The sequence below is a fragment of the Empidonax traillii genome, unplaced genomic scaffold (genome assembly GCF_003031625.1).
Source record: "Empidonax traillii isolate 1590-97213 ecotype Southwest subspecies unplaced genomic scaffold, ASM303162v1 scaffold236:size2090792, whole genome shotgun sequence".
Taxonomy (NCBI): domain Eukaryota; kingdom Metazoa; phylum Chordata; class Aves; order Passeriformes; family Tyrannidae; genus Empidonax; species Empidonax traillii.
In genome coordinates, this window is record NW_020955429.1 from 1,925,732 (window position 1) to 1,945,805 (window position 20,074).

Consider the following 20,074-nt stretch of genomic DNA (forward strand, 5'->3'; position numbering starts at 1 on the left):
CAAGATCTTGCTCCCTGGGCTAAAGGCAGGCAGGAATTAATCTGGAGCACGGGATGCCAGGGGAGAGCAGCACAGGGGCAAGAGGGACAATACACACCTTCCCCTGCAGGCACGTGGCCACAGCCCTGCCCCTGCTCAGGGCTGCCAGCAGTGCCTGGGAGCTCATCCACCCTCTTTTCTCCACAGCCTGGGTGCAGACAGGAGCAGGGGGGCTGGACTGGAAAGCTGGAGACCTCCATTCATTTCTCACGCTCCACCCTCAGCACTCTGATAAAAATGTGCAGCAGGAACGTGGCTGAACGTGCTTGAGCTCAGCTGGGAACTAAGAGAGAAGATAGTGCAGCGTCATAAACAAGAGTCTTCAGCTCTGAACAGTCACAGAACCACTGAGGCTGGAAAAGCCCTCCAAGACCATCCAGTCAAACCATTCCCCAGCACTGCCAAGGCCACACTGACCCCTGTCCCCAAGTGCCACATCCACAGGGCTGTTAAACCCCTCCAGGGATGGGGACTCCCCCACTGCCCTGGGCAGCTGTGCCAGGGCTGGACAACCCTTTTGGGGAAGATTTATCTACATCAGATCCACTCTCTCCAGCAGCACCTCCAGCTACATTTCAAGGCAAGTAATTTCCATCTTATTCTCTCCATTCCTCACTCCTCCCTTTCATGCAGCTGTATTTCAGTCATGCTGTTCAACATTGCAAAAGAGCTTAAAGTGAAATTTCTGCCTCCTGTATCTTCCCACTCCAGCTCCAGGACTGTACAGATGATGCCTTGGCTTTTTCCTCTCTGCTGACAGACAGATGGGGTGGGAGAAAAGAAAAAAAAAAAAAACAAACACAACCCAAAAAACCCCACTAAAAAACCCCTGCTGATGCCTGGAGACCCCCTGTAGCTCTTCAAATTTCACTGCTCCCCACCAGTGACTCCATGTCATGGACAGTCCCCTCCCAGGATTGTGCAGCAAGGCTCCCGTTCAGGGGGAACATCAGCCTTTCAGGCAGACAGCTGGTGCCTGTTAGCTGGGAGGGATCACAGGAGCTGCTGGGTGAGCAGCAGTGCCTCCCTGAGGAGGGGAACACAGCCCTTCCAACCAGCTGGGAATGGCTGCAAACCCAGCTGCTCCCAGCCCCACCGAAGGCTTGTCCAGCTGTGTGCCACCTTTTTGGGAGAAGCATCAGAAAGCACTGCAGTGCCAGGATCTGGAGCCAGCAAGGCAGTCGAGGTCTTCAGGCCAATCCTCCTGCCCAAATATTCCCTTTTGAAGCGAGGTGGGTGTGATGACCAGTAAGCCAAGGAGTTTTGGGTGCTGGGAATGACACTGTGGCTGAAAGCAGGAACACAAAGGAGCCATTAAGGAAGACACACAAGTTGAGAGATACTAATCGGTTTTATTTTATAAATACAGATGAGCTTTCCCGCAATTACCAACATAGTTTTAACGTGTCATTTACTCTGGGATATTCTGGTCTTGCTTATTTGAAATACCTGGTCAAGCAAGGATAAGCCAGTGCTGTTGTGCTTGCTATAAAAATATAGTGGGATCTGATCTTCCAAAACTAATATTCTCAAAAATCTCAGGAATTCCTAAGTGAGGGGAAAAGACTGCAATGAAATGCTCTCTTCAGTTGAAGACATTTGCAGGCATTTAACAGTGTCACAGCTGTGCAGGAACTGAAAGGCTTTTGACAGTGGAAAGCACACTGTGATCTATCATCTCACCTCCAAACCTACTGTTGGTTTCTCTCCCACCGTGCTGTTTGCAAAGTAATTTACAGGGGGTGGAAGAAAAATAAACACACAAACAAGGAGAAGCTACGAGGTGGCTGCAGCCTGTGCAACCCCCCCTGAGGAGCTGGGCAGTGTTGAACCAGCCCTGTGACGCTGTCCCTCCTCACACCACCTGCTCCATGGGAAGTGGTACAAGAGGAAGAGAAACCCAGGGATAACTGAAGGCTTCCTAAGGGCACATCCACGGAAAGCCTCTCCAAGCAGCTTCGTGTGGCAGATGCAGAAATCAACCATCGTGTCTGACACATTAACAATTACAGGGCTCAAACAGGAACAGCAACACAACACTGGGGAGCAAAACTAGACTTCATTTGGTTCGTGCAACCTGAGAAAACGAGCAACTCATGAAAAGAGAAATGATGACAAGTGCCACTGGTGTCCTGCAGACCCGATCCCAGGTGTGGCTGAGCGGCGCTGATGCCCCACATCCACCACGAGACACAGCGACCCTTGGGGCTGCTCTGAAGCGTCACCACCACACACAAGTCACGCCCTTCTGTCCCACAGGAACACGAGGGCGCCTACAAACAAGATCTCCGAGCGCTCCCGTCCAGCACCTCAGCCTGGGACAGACCAAAGCCAACAAACGGCTGCAGAGAGGCTCGATCCACCCACCCAACTGCAGACAGAGCTAACAGAGGAAATGTGAATATCATTTCATACAATCACTAAAGGTGTTAGCTGGAAAAAATGCATTTCCTAGGACAGTGCTATTATGGATATTGGTTCTCACATACACGTCTTGTTCTGACAACAGAGAGCTGAGATTATACAATTCCACGGCTGAACAAGGGAATTTAGGCTGGACTTACGGTGAAGGCAGGGAAAGACTAGGTTGTGGTTCAAAAGAAAGCATAAAACCAGGGAAGAACAAAAAGCCAGGCATGATGAAGTGTTTTTTATTCTGCTATATATTTTTATATTTCAGAGCTCACAGCTGAGCCCAGATCCTCAGGTACACAATATAGAAGGCAAGAGCAATGAAATCCAAATGGAAACAAACACCAGGAATGGCAGAGCAGCTGCAAATTGCTTTCCCATTAGTGCAGCTGAACACGTGTGGCAGTGCTGACCTGCATCTCCAGCAAAGCCCTGGAAGCTTCTTCCTTCAAAGTACAGATGGTTTAAAAAAAAAGGATATTAATTCAGATGAATAATGTGAAATGCCTCCTTCCTGCAGAGGGTGGAACAATTCCACACATTTGCCTAATTCCAAAGTGCTGACTGCACTCTCAGGGATTTTAGGAAGACGTCTGCAGTGCCCCTGTGCCCCCGGCAGACCCCTGGGACGGTGGCAGCTGAACCCTCTGTGTTGGCAGTGGGTCCATCAGGTCTCTACTTGTGCCCAGCCCCAGTGGGGAAGGGTCAGGCTGAGATCCTTGAACAGAGCCTTGGAGGTGATTTACTCCTCAAGGTTTCCGTGGGAAGGAAGAGCGAGTACGGAGGAGGAGTGGGACAAAGCCCCAAAGGTCATTTCTGATTAACCAGGTGCAGGTGTCACACAGCTGCTCATTCTCTGGCATGTCCTCACTGCCAACTGAAGACCCATCAGTGCAAACTAGAACTTCACGGGCTCCAGAGCCCAGCCAAGAGAAAGCTGTTCAACTGGAATTAATCCATGGTATTTCTCTAACACTGGCTACATTGCTCAAGCACACACAGGAGTACATGGGAGAAGGCAAAGATGTCTTACCATAAATGTACTTTTAAATTAAAGGGTGTTTGTTTTTTTTCTCTTCTGAAAAGATTAAAATAAATTCAACTCTAAAGAATAATTAAGAAATCAACAAATATTCATAGAAGGGCCTGATCAGCAGTAAAAGCTGTTTTCAGGAAAGCCTTTATAAATGGATTCCAAGGCCTAAAAAAAAAAAAAAAGACTTCCAACAGATTATAAATACCAGACATAAAAGGACTGGAAGCAGAATAAACCTTTACCTGGGGCTGTGCACATTACCATGATCCTGTGTCACCGTGCTCAAGTCCACTTGTCTAACACCATAGGAACAGCTTTAGCTTTTTTATTTTTATAATTAATATAAAGAATAAGTGCAATTTGATTTCCACCCAGAGCACTGATTCCCCCCCCTCCCCATCCCAGCTCACTTGTCCGAGCTCTTGCGGGCCCTGCGGAAGCTGGACATGTTCTCGTTGAGGGCGTAGATCCTGCGGGAGAACTCCTCGAACTCCCCCAGCACCTGCTCGTCGCACTCCACGGCCACGGCGTGCTCCACCGGGATGGAGTTGAAGTCCTCCAGCTGGTCCCCCGAGCCCAGGGCCGTGGCCTCCATGCCCATGATCTCCTCAGCCTGCTCCACGGCGCAGCACAGCACGGGCGGCTGGCTGGGCTGCTCCTGGCCCTGCTCCTGGATCCCGGGGCCCGGCCCCACCGCCCCGTTTATTGCACTGCAAGGGCCCGGGGAAGGCTCCTGCCGGCCCCGGCGCGGCTTCAGGCTCCCGCTCTCCCCGTTCAAGCTGCCGCACGAGTCCTCGCCTTTCCTGGCGTTCCCCTTGGAAGAGTCCAGGGAGGTGTCCAGGGAAGAGCTGATGGGCCCGGCCGTTTTCTCCGGCTCCCCCGCGGGGGCTGGGACGGCCACAGGCTGGGTTAAAGCAGAGTTGTAGCTGGGAGGAGGAGTTTTGTACTGCAGTCTCTCGTTGCCGGTGCTGGCTCGTTTCCGGAGTCCCTTGTCCGGGGAAGGAAGCCCACTGGAGAAGCCAACGTGCAACCTGCCGAAGCTGGAGCTCTGTCTCTTTGGAACGGGGATGGCGCTGGACGTGTGGTGCCGGTCGCTGCAAGGGAAGGCAGGAGAAATGAGGGCTGGCAGGCAGCTCCCCAGCAGCGCAGATGTTTAACCAAAGGCTGCAGCGATTCTTTTATCACAACCCTGGGCTCCGCTTGGCCAAGGACTCGAATCCTGAAGTGCTAAAGCCCCGCGTGTTTAGTGCCGTGCGAACCACAGAACACACCCCAGAGGAAACTTCCCTGAGAACCAGGGAGGCTGTGCAGGAACTCTCACAGAGCCCCATGGTTTGGAGAGTCAATCACCCAAGAAACCACCACATTATGTTAATTCGGACTGTTAACACCGTTTTATAGCACCAAGCTGCACTTTATGAATTATTGCTATTGACTGTGTATTTATGAATTTATGGCCTGTACTGGGCCATCATAAACTCTTCAAAAGTGAGGATTGATGGCTGAATCCTCCACGAGCAAAGAATTCAACAGTGGACTTCCCTAACAGCTGCTCAAAGGAGGAAAACCACGTCAACTTTGCTATTTACAGAGGGTTATTCTTGCCAGATCTTCTGCTTTTCTGTGTCAATCACTCCAAAATTTTTGGGCAATCATCAGCCTCTGTTTCTTGAGGAACACAAACGAATCAAGCTTAATTTACAAGTCTGACTTCACTATTTAATTCAGTTCCACAAACCACTTTCACTGTCTCAGGTTCAATAATATGGAACATCAGCTTTGCATCATCTGAGCTGTGTTATGTGAATTCTCTTTCACTGGCCTAATCCTTATCCAAATATAACCACCACCCTATATGCAAATACATAATATGTACATTAACATAAGCAACCAGTTCATTTTCCTCCAAATTAAAAAAAAAAAAAACAAAACAAAACACCCAAAAATACAGCTATTACATAGAGTTATATACATAACTCTTAAGATTCCACTGCTGTCAGTAGGAGCCTCCTTCATGAACTCCATTTAAGAGAAACTCCTTCTGCTCAAGGCCTGATACATTTTAGGATCTGCCTTGCAGGGGAAAATCTTGGAATAGCAGTTATGGGGAGTCCCTAGTGTGGATCCTTTTCCACAGGACTTTTCTTGTTTTGCTGCCCCTTGTAAATAGGAGAAAGTTGATTGCAACGAGTCCCTCTGTGAAGAGTAAGTGTCCCCATGGCAGGGCAGTGAGCAGCACTACTGCTCTTTCATTTCCTCTCCCATCCCACCTCCTCCCAGGCTGCCCCTTAATTCCTCTGTAAGCCTTCCTTCTCTTCCATAAAGCCCTCAAATCACCTGAAGGAGAAGCTGGTTTTCAGGATACACATTTGCAGAAGTGAAGGAGAGAGGTAAGGGCCACACATGGAGGCAGCAGCAAAAACGTCAACTTTTCCTTAAGATTTCAACAGCCGCTTCAGACCTTTTGAATGCAAACTGCACAAAGCATTTGCAGCTTTGTCTGTCAACCAACCCCTTCACAATCAACCATTTATTTTTGAAGTGATGTAATATGACAAACACGAGAATCTGAGGCAGGAGACTCGTGAACTCTGCTCGGGCAATGTGCACTGCAGATATACTGGGGATGGTCTGCTTTCCCTCCCTTCCCCCAGCTTAGAGCTTTCTGCCCTTGCTCAGAAAACAAATGAGTACTCTGCATTTCTTATTTGATGAGATTCTGGTTATCTGACAGTTAGATGGCAAGTTGTAGGAATTTACCCAAATTCCAAGATGTGCAAATATTCACAAAGCCAGATAGTCAAGACTCATCACCGGTTCCAGGGACACATCCTCCTATGTTTATGTGAACTGATTCCTCAGAAAAAGTGATAACTGAGTCCTGCAGATCACTGCTCCAATTACAGGACACACTGCAATGAAGCAGATGGTGCTTTTCAGTGCAGGAGATCTCAGGTTTTGCTGCCTCTCCAGTTCCAGATACTTGCCTTGGACACTTCCAGGGATGGGGCAGCCACAGATTCTTTGGGCAACCTGTGCCAGGGCCTCCCCACCCTCACAGGGAAGGATTCCTCCCCAGTATCCAATCTAAACCTACTCTCTGGCAGTTTAAAGCCATTCCCCCTTGTCCTTTGAGGTTCACAGCTCATGGAATTAGTACAAAACTATGTAAAAAAGGAAGGCACATTGGAAAACAATCCTCCAACTGCTCAGGAAGTTTAGAGACCGTCAGGTACTGTCTCCAGTGAGGAGGGCTTGGCTTGCAGGAGCACAGCCCTTTACTCCAAGGTACAGCCTTGACCTGAATTACTGGGGTTGAGCTGCTCCAGCTTCCAGCCCCAATTCCCTGGCCCATCTCCTGAGACAGCAAACAGGTGTGGATGCCTGTCCACAAAGAACAGCCTGAGACTAGAGGAGTATAAAACCTGAGCTGATGAACTGTCATCAGGCCCCAAAGACTTTAAGTCATCAGGCTGGATGAGACTAGAGCTGGTTATATATATTTACAGTTCCTCTCAGAAAGCACGACTTCTAAATTAAAAATAAGAAAAGAGAGAGAAACCTCAGGTTTATTGGACATTCTAGATAAGAGAATGACATCATCCCCCAATCTCAGTGTTTCAATTGCATCCAAACCTCAAAAGCCAATTTGTAGCAGTCTAACTTCAGCTGTAAGTTTTCCTGGCGGCAAAATTACGAAGTAGCTATTTTCTGCCCCAAATGTTAGTTTGCACTAGTTAATAAATAGTCCATTTGGGCATTCTAAGGCACAAGGCACAGACTGCACGCTGTAAACAGGCGAGATGAAGTGACTGAAGCAGGACACAAACATTTCTGAAGTTATTTTCCTAGTGAACACTTTCTGGTTGTTTGCAGTTCTGATAAAAAGCTCCTTCAGTCAGATTCACTTGTGATTATTTAATCTGTCTGCAAGGGGCTCAGAGAAGCTGTAAAGCAGTATGAGGGACAGAACACAATTCACAGGCTCAAATATGTATCTTTTCCTCCCCACAAAATGTTTCCTCTGAGGAACATTACTGGATCACAGCTGGTTAAAATACTAAATCTTGATTGCCTGGCCAAGAGCCAAAATCCACAGCTACAGCGCTTTGGTATGAGAATGCTTTTAAAAAAACCCAACAACTTAAACACCATTTGATCTTTTCTGTTGCAAACTATGACCTCATGGCAGCAAGAACGCTAAATGAAGGTGTTTAGATTGGTTTATAGCCATCCATGAAATGGTTTGAAGCTCCAAGAGCAGCTCAGAGCCAACACCGTGTCAACTGTGCTAAAAAAGCAATAATAGTTTCTCACCTTCTTAGAGATTACTGGTTCAGTAAGGTACAACAGCCACAGGGAGGCTGCGAGGATGAAGCTGAGGTGAAACCGCATCTTTTGGCAGCTGAGGATTTCTAAGACACGTTAAAAAAATACCAAATCTTCACAAATTAAGCTACCAGAGTTTTCTTAACTCCAGAGTTTTGGGCTCCTCTCGGTCCTAGCGGAATGAATCAAGACATACCTTCAAAACACAAATTCAAGCCTTGGCACACAAGTATTTCTGAGGGAAGCCTTGAAATGCAACTCAAAAGGGCATCTCCCTGACTACAGACAAGCCCCTCCAAAGGAGTATCTTGTATTTGCCAGCATTAGATAAGTCTATTGTCTATCCACCAGGAAAAAACCCCTCCTCCCTGGACTGCTCAAGTTTGCAGAGAGCTCTTGCTGTTAGTAATCACACTGTCCCTCAGAAGTTACACAGAGTGAAACAAAAATAAGCTGAAGAATAGGAGAGAAAATGAGTCAGTCTCTTGATTTAATGCAACCATGCTCTAAAGAGCCTGAGCTTGTGGAAGGTACATCTGAACACGCCAAAAGGAATAAAATCATGTTAAAAACATCCAGGCTACGTGTAAGGAGAGATTTGAGAGGGGCTTCTAAAAAAAGAGGGAGAGCAACTTTTTAAGCAGGCAGAGAGTGATGGGACGAGGGGGAACAGTTCTAAACTAAAAGAGGGGACACTTAGATTATACATGAAGAAGAAATCCTTCCCTGTGAGGATGGAGAGCCCTGGCACAGGTAGCCCAGAGAAGCTGTGACTGCCCCATCCCTGGAAGTGTCCAAGGCCAGGTTGGATGGGATTTGGAGCAACCTTGTCTAGTGCAAGGTAGGGGATTGAAACTGGATGATCTTTAAGGTTTCTTTAACCTTTCTGTGATTTGGTCTCAAAAGCTGGAATAAACTGCGTGCTCAGAAGAATTTAAGAGAAAAATTGCACAGGGCCTTTTGCATTGGCAAAAAGCTGATCTGAAAACTGAGCTGCTTTTCTGGAAGCCAGTGAAACTCCAGGGCTAAAATACTGGACACAGGGAGAATTATTCCCAAAAGGAAAGAGAAAAGGTTCAGGGAACCGCAATCGAGACAGTTTAAATCAACAACAACTTTGGCTCATCATCTTTCACCTTCAGATTCAGCATCCAGATCTGATGTCAGGAAAGTCCTTTTCTGCAGCTCTGTAGCCCCTGTAACAGTGTGAGGGAACCAACAGATCTGTCTTGATTTTGTCTACATCCAGCACAAATCATATTTTGCAGTAGGGGGAAGGGGGAAGAAAAGTAAACACAGCAGGATATTGGTGCCAGGAGAGACATGAAGAGGGAAGCAGAGCTTGTAGACCTGCAAGCTTGCTGCCATAAATCACACGTGGAGGGATATGAAAACATGGATTAATCATTTCAGTGTCATGCCTGAGGAACCAAAGCAACACAGATCTCCCCAGGCAGAGGGATCCAGCCATCAAACCTTCATGCACAGGCACTGGGCTCTCAGCCCTCCCACAGGGCCAGTGCTGCCCCAGAGGCCTGAAAGCCAAACCTGCTCTGATGCACAAAATAAGGGGGCTCTTCTACAAAAACTGTGGGGGATTGTGTTGGATGGTTTCTAATCTGAAGGGGTAAAGAAACTATTATGTACTTAAATCTAAAATGCTGCTTATCAGAGCGAGGTTAAACCTGAAATAACCATGTATTTCAGTCACACTGACTATCTAAGGGATTCAATCCAGTCCAGGCTGCAGAGAAGTGCAGATGACTCAAGTCAAAGGCAAAAATGAGCTCGATGCGTGGCCAAGGAGTTAACACCAGTTCTGTTCAAGGAAGTAAGTACTGGTTTTTTAATACCAGTTCATTATGGTTTGACAGAGCTGAAATTCAGCAAAGCCCAGCTCCAGTGCTCAGAAAGGAAACTGAAGAGCAGTAGCAAGACCAAACAAACCTGGCAGTGCAAGTGAATATGTCCTCCTGTGTCCCCATTCTCATCCAGCAAACCGAGGATAACCTGGAAATACTTCACTGACTACGGTTTGTGGCACAGGGTATTCACAGGGATTCACCTACACTATCCTAGAAACATAGAATTCCTTCCAATCTTCATTTTAACAGCTGGTGGCTTTCCTGCTTGTTCCAGTGTAGGGGATCAGGTATTACCCACAGGACAGTGGGCATCTGTACTCTGCCCAATTATCAAAGTCTAGCCAGCTTTCCCCTCGAGCTGTAAAGCCTCACTTCCATTTAAATTATTAGGAAGCACTAAGAGCATTGTTTGGGATCATTAGCCTTGGGAAAAAAAAAGGTTAAAAACGAACAACTACTCTCACCAGTTTTGGAGGTGAGAAGGAAATGAGGCATAGACATCCATGGGTGGGGGGAAGGAGGGAATGTGATACTCCCAGAGAACTAGGCTTAATATTCCTAAATGTATGGAAATATTATCCAGCCAAAAAAATGTGCTTTGGGTTGCTAATGACTGTGCACCACCTACAGCAAACAACAAGAGGGTTGGGTGATGGCAAAACCTCTAAGCCAGACTAAGACTTGCTCTAAGGCAGAATCATGCAGAGGGTGCCCCTGCTACCAACCATTAGACACAGTCTTAAGGCACCAATTAATTCTCCTTCCTCTAGTGAAGAACACTGCTTTTCACACAGGCTTCCCCTCCTACCTCAACCTCTGAGAAGGGCTGTGGGCCCACAATACAGAAAGTAAGAAAAGAGTCAATATTGTGGCCATTTACTTGGTGTGTGTTTTGGGCAAGTCCCAGTCTCACCAACCACGCCCAGCTTCTGAAGAGGAGCAGCTTGTTTGTGACATATCCTTACCTCCAAATGTTTTTGTAGCACCCACCTCTTTATTTTAATCACAAAAAAAAAAACAAAAAAAAAACAAAACAAAACAAAACAAAAAAACCACAAACCAAAAAATACTTACCATCTCACCATCAGCCCAATCTCCATGAAGTTTTTCAGGTTGGGAAGAGTTTGCCTTAGATCTGGAGTACTCAGCCCATGCTGATACCTAAGCTACAAGAACAGAAAAAAACCCCTTTAAAATCAGCACAGCTTTCCAAATCCCACAGAATATAACACTATGGTCAGTTAATTTACCAGGCTTTCAAGAAAGTGTGGGATGATTATCCAGTAGTTCCAGGAGATTTATTCCTCTTAAGGAAATGTTCCCATTTAATACTTGTATTAGCAGAACCCACCCAAGAACAGGGACAAAATAATCAGTCAATCTGAGTGCGAAACCTCCTTCCACTTTTTCCATTTTCTATCTGTCACAGGAGAGCAGCCTCACAGCTTAATGGAAACACAGCCATCAGGGGAAAGGACCAAATTTCAGCACAACATTCTGAATCCACCAATTCCAAACATTTATTTGTGTGCAGGGGTCGCTTGTCAGCCTCAGTGTCTGCTGGAATCAGTAGTGGAATTGTTAGAGTTACATCAACCAGTAAAAATACATATTGTCACACAACTGATGGAAATCTGTGCTCCTTATACAGTTTATATCAACAGTTAAAGTCCCATAATTAAACCCAGCACTCAAATCAGATGCCACGTAGCAAAGGGAAAGGCTTCAAACACCGACTGACTTTAACTCCAGTACTGACTCCTCAAATTATTCCAAACCTCAGATTATGATATCCACATGACAACTGTCACTGATGGAAACTATAAACTACATGTTTGACAAGCCCCCAGATTAAAAATACCTTTGAAGAAAACAGCACATGAAAGGGAGAAAGACCCTCTTTCAAGTCTGAATCTCAAAACTTGGGAAGAAACATTGCAGAGAAATATATCTCTCGTGTGGTTAAAATATAAACAAATATATCCATATAACAATAGAAATGTAAAAAGAAATACAAATATAAAATATTTAATATAAATGAGAACTATAAAATATAAATTAAAATTCTAAATATAAACACAAAATTATAAACACAAACAAATAATATAATACATTTATCCCTTGTGTGGTTAAAATATAAAGAAAAAGTCTCTAAATTCCAGTATCTTTCAGGCTATTGGGATGAAGCACTACCAATTTAATAAGGAGGTCTCAGCAGATGTTAACACCCTCTAGAAGTCCCAGTTCGCCTCCAATACACACATACAGCAACTGCACAAATTCCATGCTGCTTGAGCTACCTGCTGAAACATGGAAAAATCCCACTCCAAGATAAATTTGTTTGGAATTCCACCCCTGTTTCCGTAATTCCTGACAGTAAGGTGCAGGCAAGCATCCTCTAAGCTTCCAAAATTTGACTCCTCTCAAACAATCAGTTTGTCACAGAAAAAGACTCCTGAAGTTGGGAATGCTTTTTCTGCTCATCTGAGTTTTAGAAAGAAAAATTACTTAGAGAGAGAATCACCCTCAGTCCTGCACTGTACACCAGGAGGCCATTTATTCCAGGTTATTATTTCCACATGGACACAGCCAAGTCACATGGTGGGCTTGGATTCACATCTTCTGCTACAGTGACAGAGCCTGGATTAAGACAACCATACAACATAAATTCCAAAACCATCACCACACTCTCCTGATGGGATTACAGGGGATTTGGTTTGCCAAAGAACTCGCCTGGAGCAAAAGAAATGAAGAAGAAGGGGGGAAAAAAAACCCCACCAAAAATCAAAACCTTTACATTTGTTCCTCCTCCAACAACTGAAAGTTCATAGAATACCCCTTTTTATAACCATCACTAAATTCTAAGGTTTTAGAGTGGGAAAGAATCGGATTAAGGGTTCTCTCTATTTCCAACAGCCAAGATCAGAAGAATGCACGGGAGACTCATATTAAAACATGAGCAAAGCCACTGTTTCTCCTAAAACACGTTTTCCTATTGCTGATAGTAGAGTTGCACATTAAGTAAAGTGAAGAAGGAAGTTTTTTTGAAACCTCCAGAAAAAGCTCCGATTTTGGGTTGTCAGTCCTCAGCAATGAACCAGCTCCACTCTGAGCATCTCTCAACCACTACTCCAACCAAGTGTTGTCCATCTTCCAAGGATTTACTTCATCAACGGGACTTTTGTAGCTAATTAAAACTCATGCCAGACACAGAAAAGGTTACTGCCTTCCTACAGGCAACAATCCCACATTAAAACCTTCATTCATCCAATCTACCAATACAGACCCCTCCTCTGTGAGCTCATTAAAACACAGACCTGCAAAGGTTCAGTTACTCTCCTGTAAAGTCCGTAAGAAGGACCAGAGCCACTAAAATTTTTTCAAGTAAGCTGGCTTGAAAAGAAACCACTTAGTTTTCTTTCTATTTCTGGGTAATTGCAGATTGCACCCAAGATCACAATTAGGGGGTTTTGCCACTCTGGGACTGCCTTTTAAGAAAAATACTGATATCCTGCATTTATGTGCAAAGAACAACAGCCTGTTTCCTGCCTGGGTTCCTGTGACAGGGTTTCATGACTGCTGCTATACAGGCACATACATTTACTTTCAGCCAGAAACCACAGAGTACCTGGACTGGAATATCTTTTTTTGGGGGAATGCAGAATGACTCCAATTCTAAACTCATCTGTTCATCATTTCCCATATTGTTTCCCCAGCCATATTCATCTTGTTCTGAGCCATGTGGAAGCAGTCTAACAGCTCAGAATATGTTATTAAAGTTCAAAATAGCTGCCCCTTCACTACATGTTATGCATAATATTGAAGTCTGCGCTGAAATCTGCTGTATTTTTGGACTTTCCTCAGTCTCTTGATGTTGCAGCACCATCTGTACCTACACAGGAGGTGGACCCAACCCACTACGCTGTGCAAAGCTCCTGCTCTGCTAAGGCAGTCAAGAGCAATTTGGAATTACTTTCAGCTAAATGAGGAGTTTCTCTTGATATCATCAAGAATTTCAAAAGAACATCTGCTCCACAAATGTGAAAACCTACAAACAAAAATAGAAGCAAAAGTGTTCTTTCAATCAGCTTTGCAGAGCTGGTCACAAGCCAGGCATTTACGGAAAGGTTTTCAGAGGATGTCAAACGCTGGGACAGAAATATAAAATGCAAGTTTTAATAAAATGACATAGTTAATTGTTTTACAAGATCCTGGATGACTTTTCAGAGGATGAAGGAGCACTGGCTGGGGTTCAGATGACTAAGCAGTGCAATAATGGAAACAGAAAGTGTTGTTACAACGCCTGTTGCTATACAGACAGCCTTGGGGCTCGGTGAAACAACGCCTGCTGCTATATAAACAGTTTGTGTGTTTGTACCTTTAGGGGAAATTGTAAACTCTTAGATTATCGAACTCTTCATGTGTTGCTTGCCTCTGATTTCCCGAAGCTGGGGAGTTGTTCTAGCTCCGAACACCTACGTGGCTTTCCTGAAAACCCTGGAGCTGCAGCATCAGCCAAACACGCTGTGGTGTAAAACACCTCCTCGGATAACATAAATCTAAACATCTAAAATTAATTTTCATTTCTCATACTTAAAAAAGCCTGTCAGCAAACATCAACCACAGTTTGGAAGTAAACACAACCAAGGGGGTTTTGAAGTTTTTTTAAGCTTCTTGGGGAAGCAGGAGGGGGAAAAAGCAACATAACAAGCACTGTGATTATAACGAGTCTTTTCAAGTCCTCAGTGTTGCTTTCAGAAAGAACAAATCCAGGACTGCCCCAGCAGTGACAGCCCTCATCCAAGCAGGAGGAAGTGCTCAAATACAACAGCTATTTTAATGGAAGTTATGACTTATCTTGATATGTCAACACCTGCCTCCTTCCCCCAGAGTTCCACCTGTAAAGCAGATGTTTACTTTGCAATTCTTTCAGAGTACTAAACTAACAAGAAAAACAAGTTACTTCAACGTCCTTGAAGACCCATGTCCTTCATTAATCCATAGGGTACACACTGTAAAGTTCCCCAAGCTGACCCAGAGTGCCTAAAGCTTCATTAAAACCACCTTAAAGGGCTCCACCACAACTGGGATTTAGCAATGACTGATAAGGCACATGAACAACAATCAGAGGAGACAACAACTGCATTTTATCCTTTACTTTCAAAGGGTGCTTACAGTCACACCGTTATTTTTAAAGCATTCTTAGTCTAACCTGGCCTGATTTGTCCTGCATTCAGTAGGTAGAGCTGATATCAATAAGATACTTAGTAAGATACTGCCAGTGTGAATCCATTCCCCCTTGTCCTGGCATTCCAGGCCCTCGTCCAAAGTCCCTCTTCACTTCCATCTGAAAGGCAGGGGAAATACATGCATGAAATCTAAGTACAAGAGGGATTCAGCAGTGACCAGGGAAACTGTATTCTCATCTGACAACAGAACTAATTCCCTTTTACCTTCTTTGGTTTGCCACAGAATTACATTAAGCAGCATCTTCCCCTCTTCATTCAAAGACAGCAGCAGCCTCGATGATAAACACTCAACAACTTGTAACGTTCTGCCAAACATTTACGAAGTAGTTTTCTTCTAATATTTAAAACTGAAACGTGATAATAGGCAATATTTAATACTGGATTTTGGTTTCACAGCAATAGTGTTTATTGGAGATAGACCTCAAGAAAACAAGGGAATAGGAGTACGTGTTTGAGTACATGCAGAACACATTGGAGAACTAAACATTCAGATGAGCCAAGAGCTGTGTTTCCTCCAGGACTCTCTCATGAAACCCTCTCTGAGAGTGAACTCAACACCCCTCCAGAGAGGTCTCACACATCAGCCTTCGTGTTTCCAGTCTGGTGTCCCAGTAAGGATACGGGGACCCAAAAGACGGGCTGGGAGAAACGGCCCCTCACGTAACTAAACCATTCCAGTGAAACTTGGTGGTCATGGGGCTTGTTATAAAAACCAACGTATATGGGCCCCCATGCCCATAAAGGTGCCTCTCACATGCCATGACTGCTTCATAAAAAGGACATTAAAAAAGGCAATTTAGAAGACAGAGCAGTTACTGGCCTCGAAAAGCTTCCCCTGTTCCCCAGTGAAGCACTGAAATAACTAAAACCATGTTTACTGCAGTCTTGCTGCATTTATAGCTTGATAGGATGAAACTATAGAGCATAACCTTTCCAGGTTCAGGTCAGAGCTTCTTAAAAGGGCTTGGGATCACAAAGTGATGTTTATTGGATTATAAGACACTTATTTCCTATGACCTCATTCATCCTGAGCTCTTGTATTAAAAATCCTTACATCAGGCACAGAACAAAAGGTCAGATGTGCAAAAGTCAAAAGGAGAAAGATAAAGTAACATTTTGTACCTCCACCTTAAAACCATCATTTTCTGGATGTGTTTAGCTCCCCAAGTGTAATTCTGCACACCTGGAGGTTACTTTTTACCTATATAACCCAAATAAGACCCTAAAAATATCAGAGGGGCAATCAGGAATGCACAGGCAGGTACAGAGAACTGGCCCACCTTGGCCTGGCTGGAAATCACAGAGAACTCAGCACATGGTGCTACTCACTCCTCCTCCATTTATCCATTACCTTCATATTTTGATAAATCCACTCCCAAACCAGGCAATTTTCCCACCAGTCCAGCTCTACCCTGATCCTTAAAATGTTGCAGGAAAGGAACCTGCAGAATTATTTCAATGTGCACAACAGTGTGCTCCATCTTTCTGCTCTTTGTTCTTCGGTGTTATGTTGGGAAAACCCTTTGTTTTACAAAGGGTTAAATGGAGTTTTTGGCAGTTCACTCATCCAGGTGAGTGAAAGCTGCTTCTCCAGGTGAAATGGCTCTTACTCTGACAAAACATTACCCAAAGAGCAGGTGATTCAGCCTGTGCCACAGAGCCTAAAGGGAGCAAAAATTTGGGGATTCTCAGCTCCCTCCCACATCCTGTACCTCAGTTGCGTCCCATGTGTCCACTGTGCTACTTCAGTGGGCAAAGGAGACTGACTTCCAAAAAAAAAGATGAATCAAATGGGAAAAGCTCTCATTTGTGAGTACAGAATCAACAGTTTAACCCGTGAAACACTTGCTTCCTCTCCGGACAACATCAGCATTCCCTGAACTCCACACGGCACTGAAATAGGGAATCGTTCCCCGTGTGATGGACAGTATTTCAAACTTAACAGCTGAGGTCAGGGAGCATTAAATCAAGGACAGTTCAGCACTGATCTTCCTTAAAACATCCACTTATACATGCCACATTGAAGCAGAGCTTGGTTTTTCATAATTACACAATATTAACTTGAGAAATATTCGCATGAATTACACACAGGGTTGGATCAGAGAGATACAACAATCCCATTAGAATTCCAGCCCCTTGAAAAACAAAATACTTTAGTGCTCTGGATTTCCAAACATTCTGGACTGATCAAAAAGTGAGTGAGCCAGTAAGTATCAGACACTTTTATTCCTTTTGTTGGAGAACAACTTGCTCTAAACTTCAGGCAGGGTACAGAAGAAGCCTGAAAGGCATTTACAGATGATTAAGCAGCTGTCACAACCAAAGCTTTCAAAACAGGTTTTTGCCCTGATGTGCCAAGTCTTATGCACAGAACTTTGAGACAAACCCTGCCCCAAGGAGGACAAAACATACATATTAAACTATGCAACAGAAGAACAAAGGATGTGAGGGGGGAAGCGAATGCAACAGAGGCTTGGGGGGGGAAAAAAAATCCAACAAAATCCCAGAAGTCACTGTTTGTCACGTGATTGCAAATGACAGAAGAGTAGAACTTCTATGCATTAAAGTTAGGGAAGTTTCAGGAAGACGCATTTTCTTTTTCCCATTAGGAGATGGCCACATGGCAGAAGGTAAGAAGGCTGCAAAGGAAGGGACAGGCTCCCAAAGGAGGCCCTGGAATTCCACAGGTGTTAACACTTTATACCTGACAGTGCAGCCTTGCCTCCAGTCACACACCCTACTCATTAGGAAAATTCCACACTACAGCTCTTTCCTACACTGCCACATTGTGCCAGGGCTTGATAACAGACTTCTCACTTCCCTCTGTCCTTGAATCCCACAACATAGCACTTATTTACACTACAAAGCAGTTTAGGTTGGCAAATCACACGTGTTTATGGCAGCTTAATGAGATCAGGAATCCATTTGCCTTTTGATTACTAAATTTTGGTTCCATTTTATAAACACACACTCATTTATTTGAGAAATGGAGCAGTCTGAGGAGCTAATGCAGAGCTGGTGACAGCTGCACACACATCAGTGATGGAACACACAGGGCACAGGGGGCTCCCCAGAACTGTTTTGGGGAGGGGACTCCAAGCACAGCTGGTGATGCCACATCTTCTATTCACAGAATCCCAGAATGGTCTGGGTTGGAAAGGACCTTTCAGCCCATCCAGTCCCACTCCCTGCCATGGGCAGGGACACCTTCCACTATCCCAAATTGCTCCAAGCCCTGTCCAACCTGGCCTTGGACACTTCCAGGGATCCAGGGGCAGCCACAGCTTCTCTGGGCAACCTGTGCCAGGGTCTGCCCACCCTCACAGCCAGGAATTTCTTCCCAATATCCCATCTAACCCTGTGCTTTGTCCATGTGAATCCATTCTCCCTTGTTCTGTCCCTCCATCCCTTGTCCACAGTCCCTCTCCCACTCTCCTGGAGCGCCTTCAGGCCCTGCAAGGGGCTCTCAGGTTTCCCTGGAGCATTCTCTTCTCCAGGTGAACTCCCTCAGCTCTCCCAGCCTGTCCCTATATGAGAAGTGCTCCATCCCTCCCATCTCCCAACAACACTGGTCATCGCACCTGAGCTGCAGGAGCCTCCAGCAGGGCCTGGGCTCAGGCTGCAGGTGCAAGGATTGGAACAGGCAGAAGAGCCAAGATCTGCCCCTCCAGAGCAAGTTACCACTGGCCTTTGCCCATGGGCAAGGACAGGCAGGGTTTGAACTGAATGAAAGGGGGACTGCTCTCACAGCTAATCCAGGCTCATTTCAAGCCCTTGGATCTTAGCATGGGTGACAGGGAAGTAAGAAAAAAAAGAAAGCCTTTCCAACAAGTTTGCAAAAAGCACATGTAAACTCCCCAGGTTTAAATGCTCTGGCTGTGCATGAGCCCACTGCTGCCCTAGGAGACTTTCAGGAATGAAACCCCTCCGAAGAGCTTTTGGCTCTACACAGCTGGAAAAGGTACTTTGTGGTTTTTCAGGTGCAGTCCCTTCCTCTTACCATTAAAATGAATGCTTGGCACTTCCCAAGATGAGGACTCGACTCTGGCTTCAACCTGTGCTCTTTCAAGAACACTTTTCCCTGTGCAGCTGAACTGGCCCCAAATTCAGACAGTGCATTCTTTCTGAACTGTATGTTTTATGATCTTAGTTTAGGGGCCTCATAAAAGATGTAGTGTGCAAGTCACAGCATCTTACACTCCCAGGGCCATAACCACTGCATCCACACTGCTACCCACAGCACCCTTAAAGACACTTCTGCTCCCTAGTGTTTATTGCCAAAACAAATTTCTAGGCCTAACATTTCTGCTGTTCAACTTCCCATGGAAAAGTTTAACAGTTTCTATTACAAAGCCGATTTTCTCACATGTCTGATAGTCTAACAGAGCCAGGAACTGCACATCTTGCCTCATTTCAGGATTAAGAGCTGAGTTTCAGTTGGGTTTCTCACACATGGCACCAACTTTACCAACAAGCACTCAACTTCAATTCTATGCAGCGATTGGAAAGATGGCAGTTTGGCTGCACCTAAAACATGTGAAGGAGTATTTTGCTTTTGTTCCTTACCTCGTGCATTAGACAGGCAACTGAAGCACAAGGCAGCACTCCCAGGAGAGCAGCACAGGCTGATCATCTCCAGCAGGTCACACCAAGCATGGAACTCCTCCTGCCACCATGTGGACACACCAGAGGAGGGCTGGACACCAGTTACTGCCTTGGATCTGCATTGTATTCATGTGAAAACAAACATCCTTGGGGAGCTGACAAAGGAGGGAGGGTTTTCTGTGTGTCCAATAGCAAAGTTCATGTGTTGCTAATGACTGTCAGATGAAAGCACAACTGTTCCTTGGCCAGGGCTGAGCAAACCATGCCAGTGCCAGACTGACAACCCTCAACTGCTGTCTGACAAAACAAATCAGGATCAGGAGAGAAGCCTTCCTTGGGGGGTGATCCTGAGCACGTACCCAGCCTGAACGGAAGGAAGGACAACCTTAACTCCTGCACTGTAACAAATCCCAAAGACTTCACTGAACCTGGGAGTGATGCCTGGGAAGGTGATGCTCAGAGTGCCACCATCTGCAGAGCCCCCTGAGACAAACACAGCCAGGAACTTCTGACACAGGCAGGCAGACACGGACATCAAG

General features: G+C 45.4%; 1 protein-coding gene across 1 annotated transcript in view; it reads right to left on the minus strand.

Moving 5' to 3' along the window:
• Nucleotides 1-2,679: 2,679 nt before the first annotated feature.
• UVRAG (UV radiation resistance associated) overlaps nt 2,680-20,074 on the minus strand; it is a 61,161-nt gene continuing 43,766 nt past the window's right edge. Inside the window, exons 14-15 of the mRNA XM_027888230.1 lie at nt 10,756-10,847; nt 2,680-4,581 (exon numbers count right to left, since the gene is read on the minus strand). Of these exons, the coding sequence (XP_027744031.1) occupies nt 3,894-4,581; nt 10,756-10,847 (780 nt within the window). The 3' untranslated portion in view covers nt 2,680-3,893. The remainder of the gene's footprint in view (nt 4,582-10,755; nt 10,848-20,074) is intronic.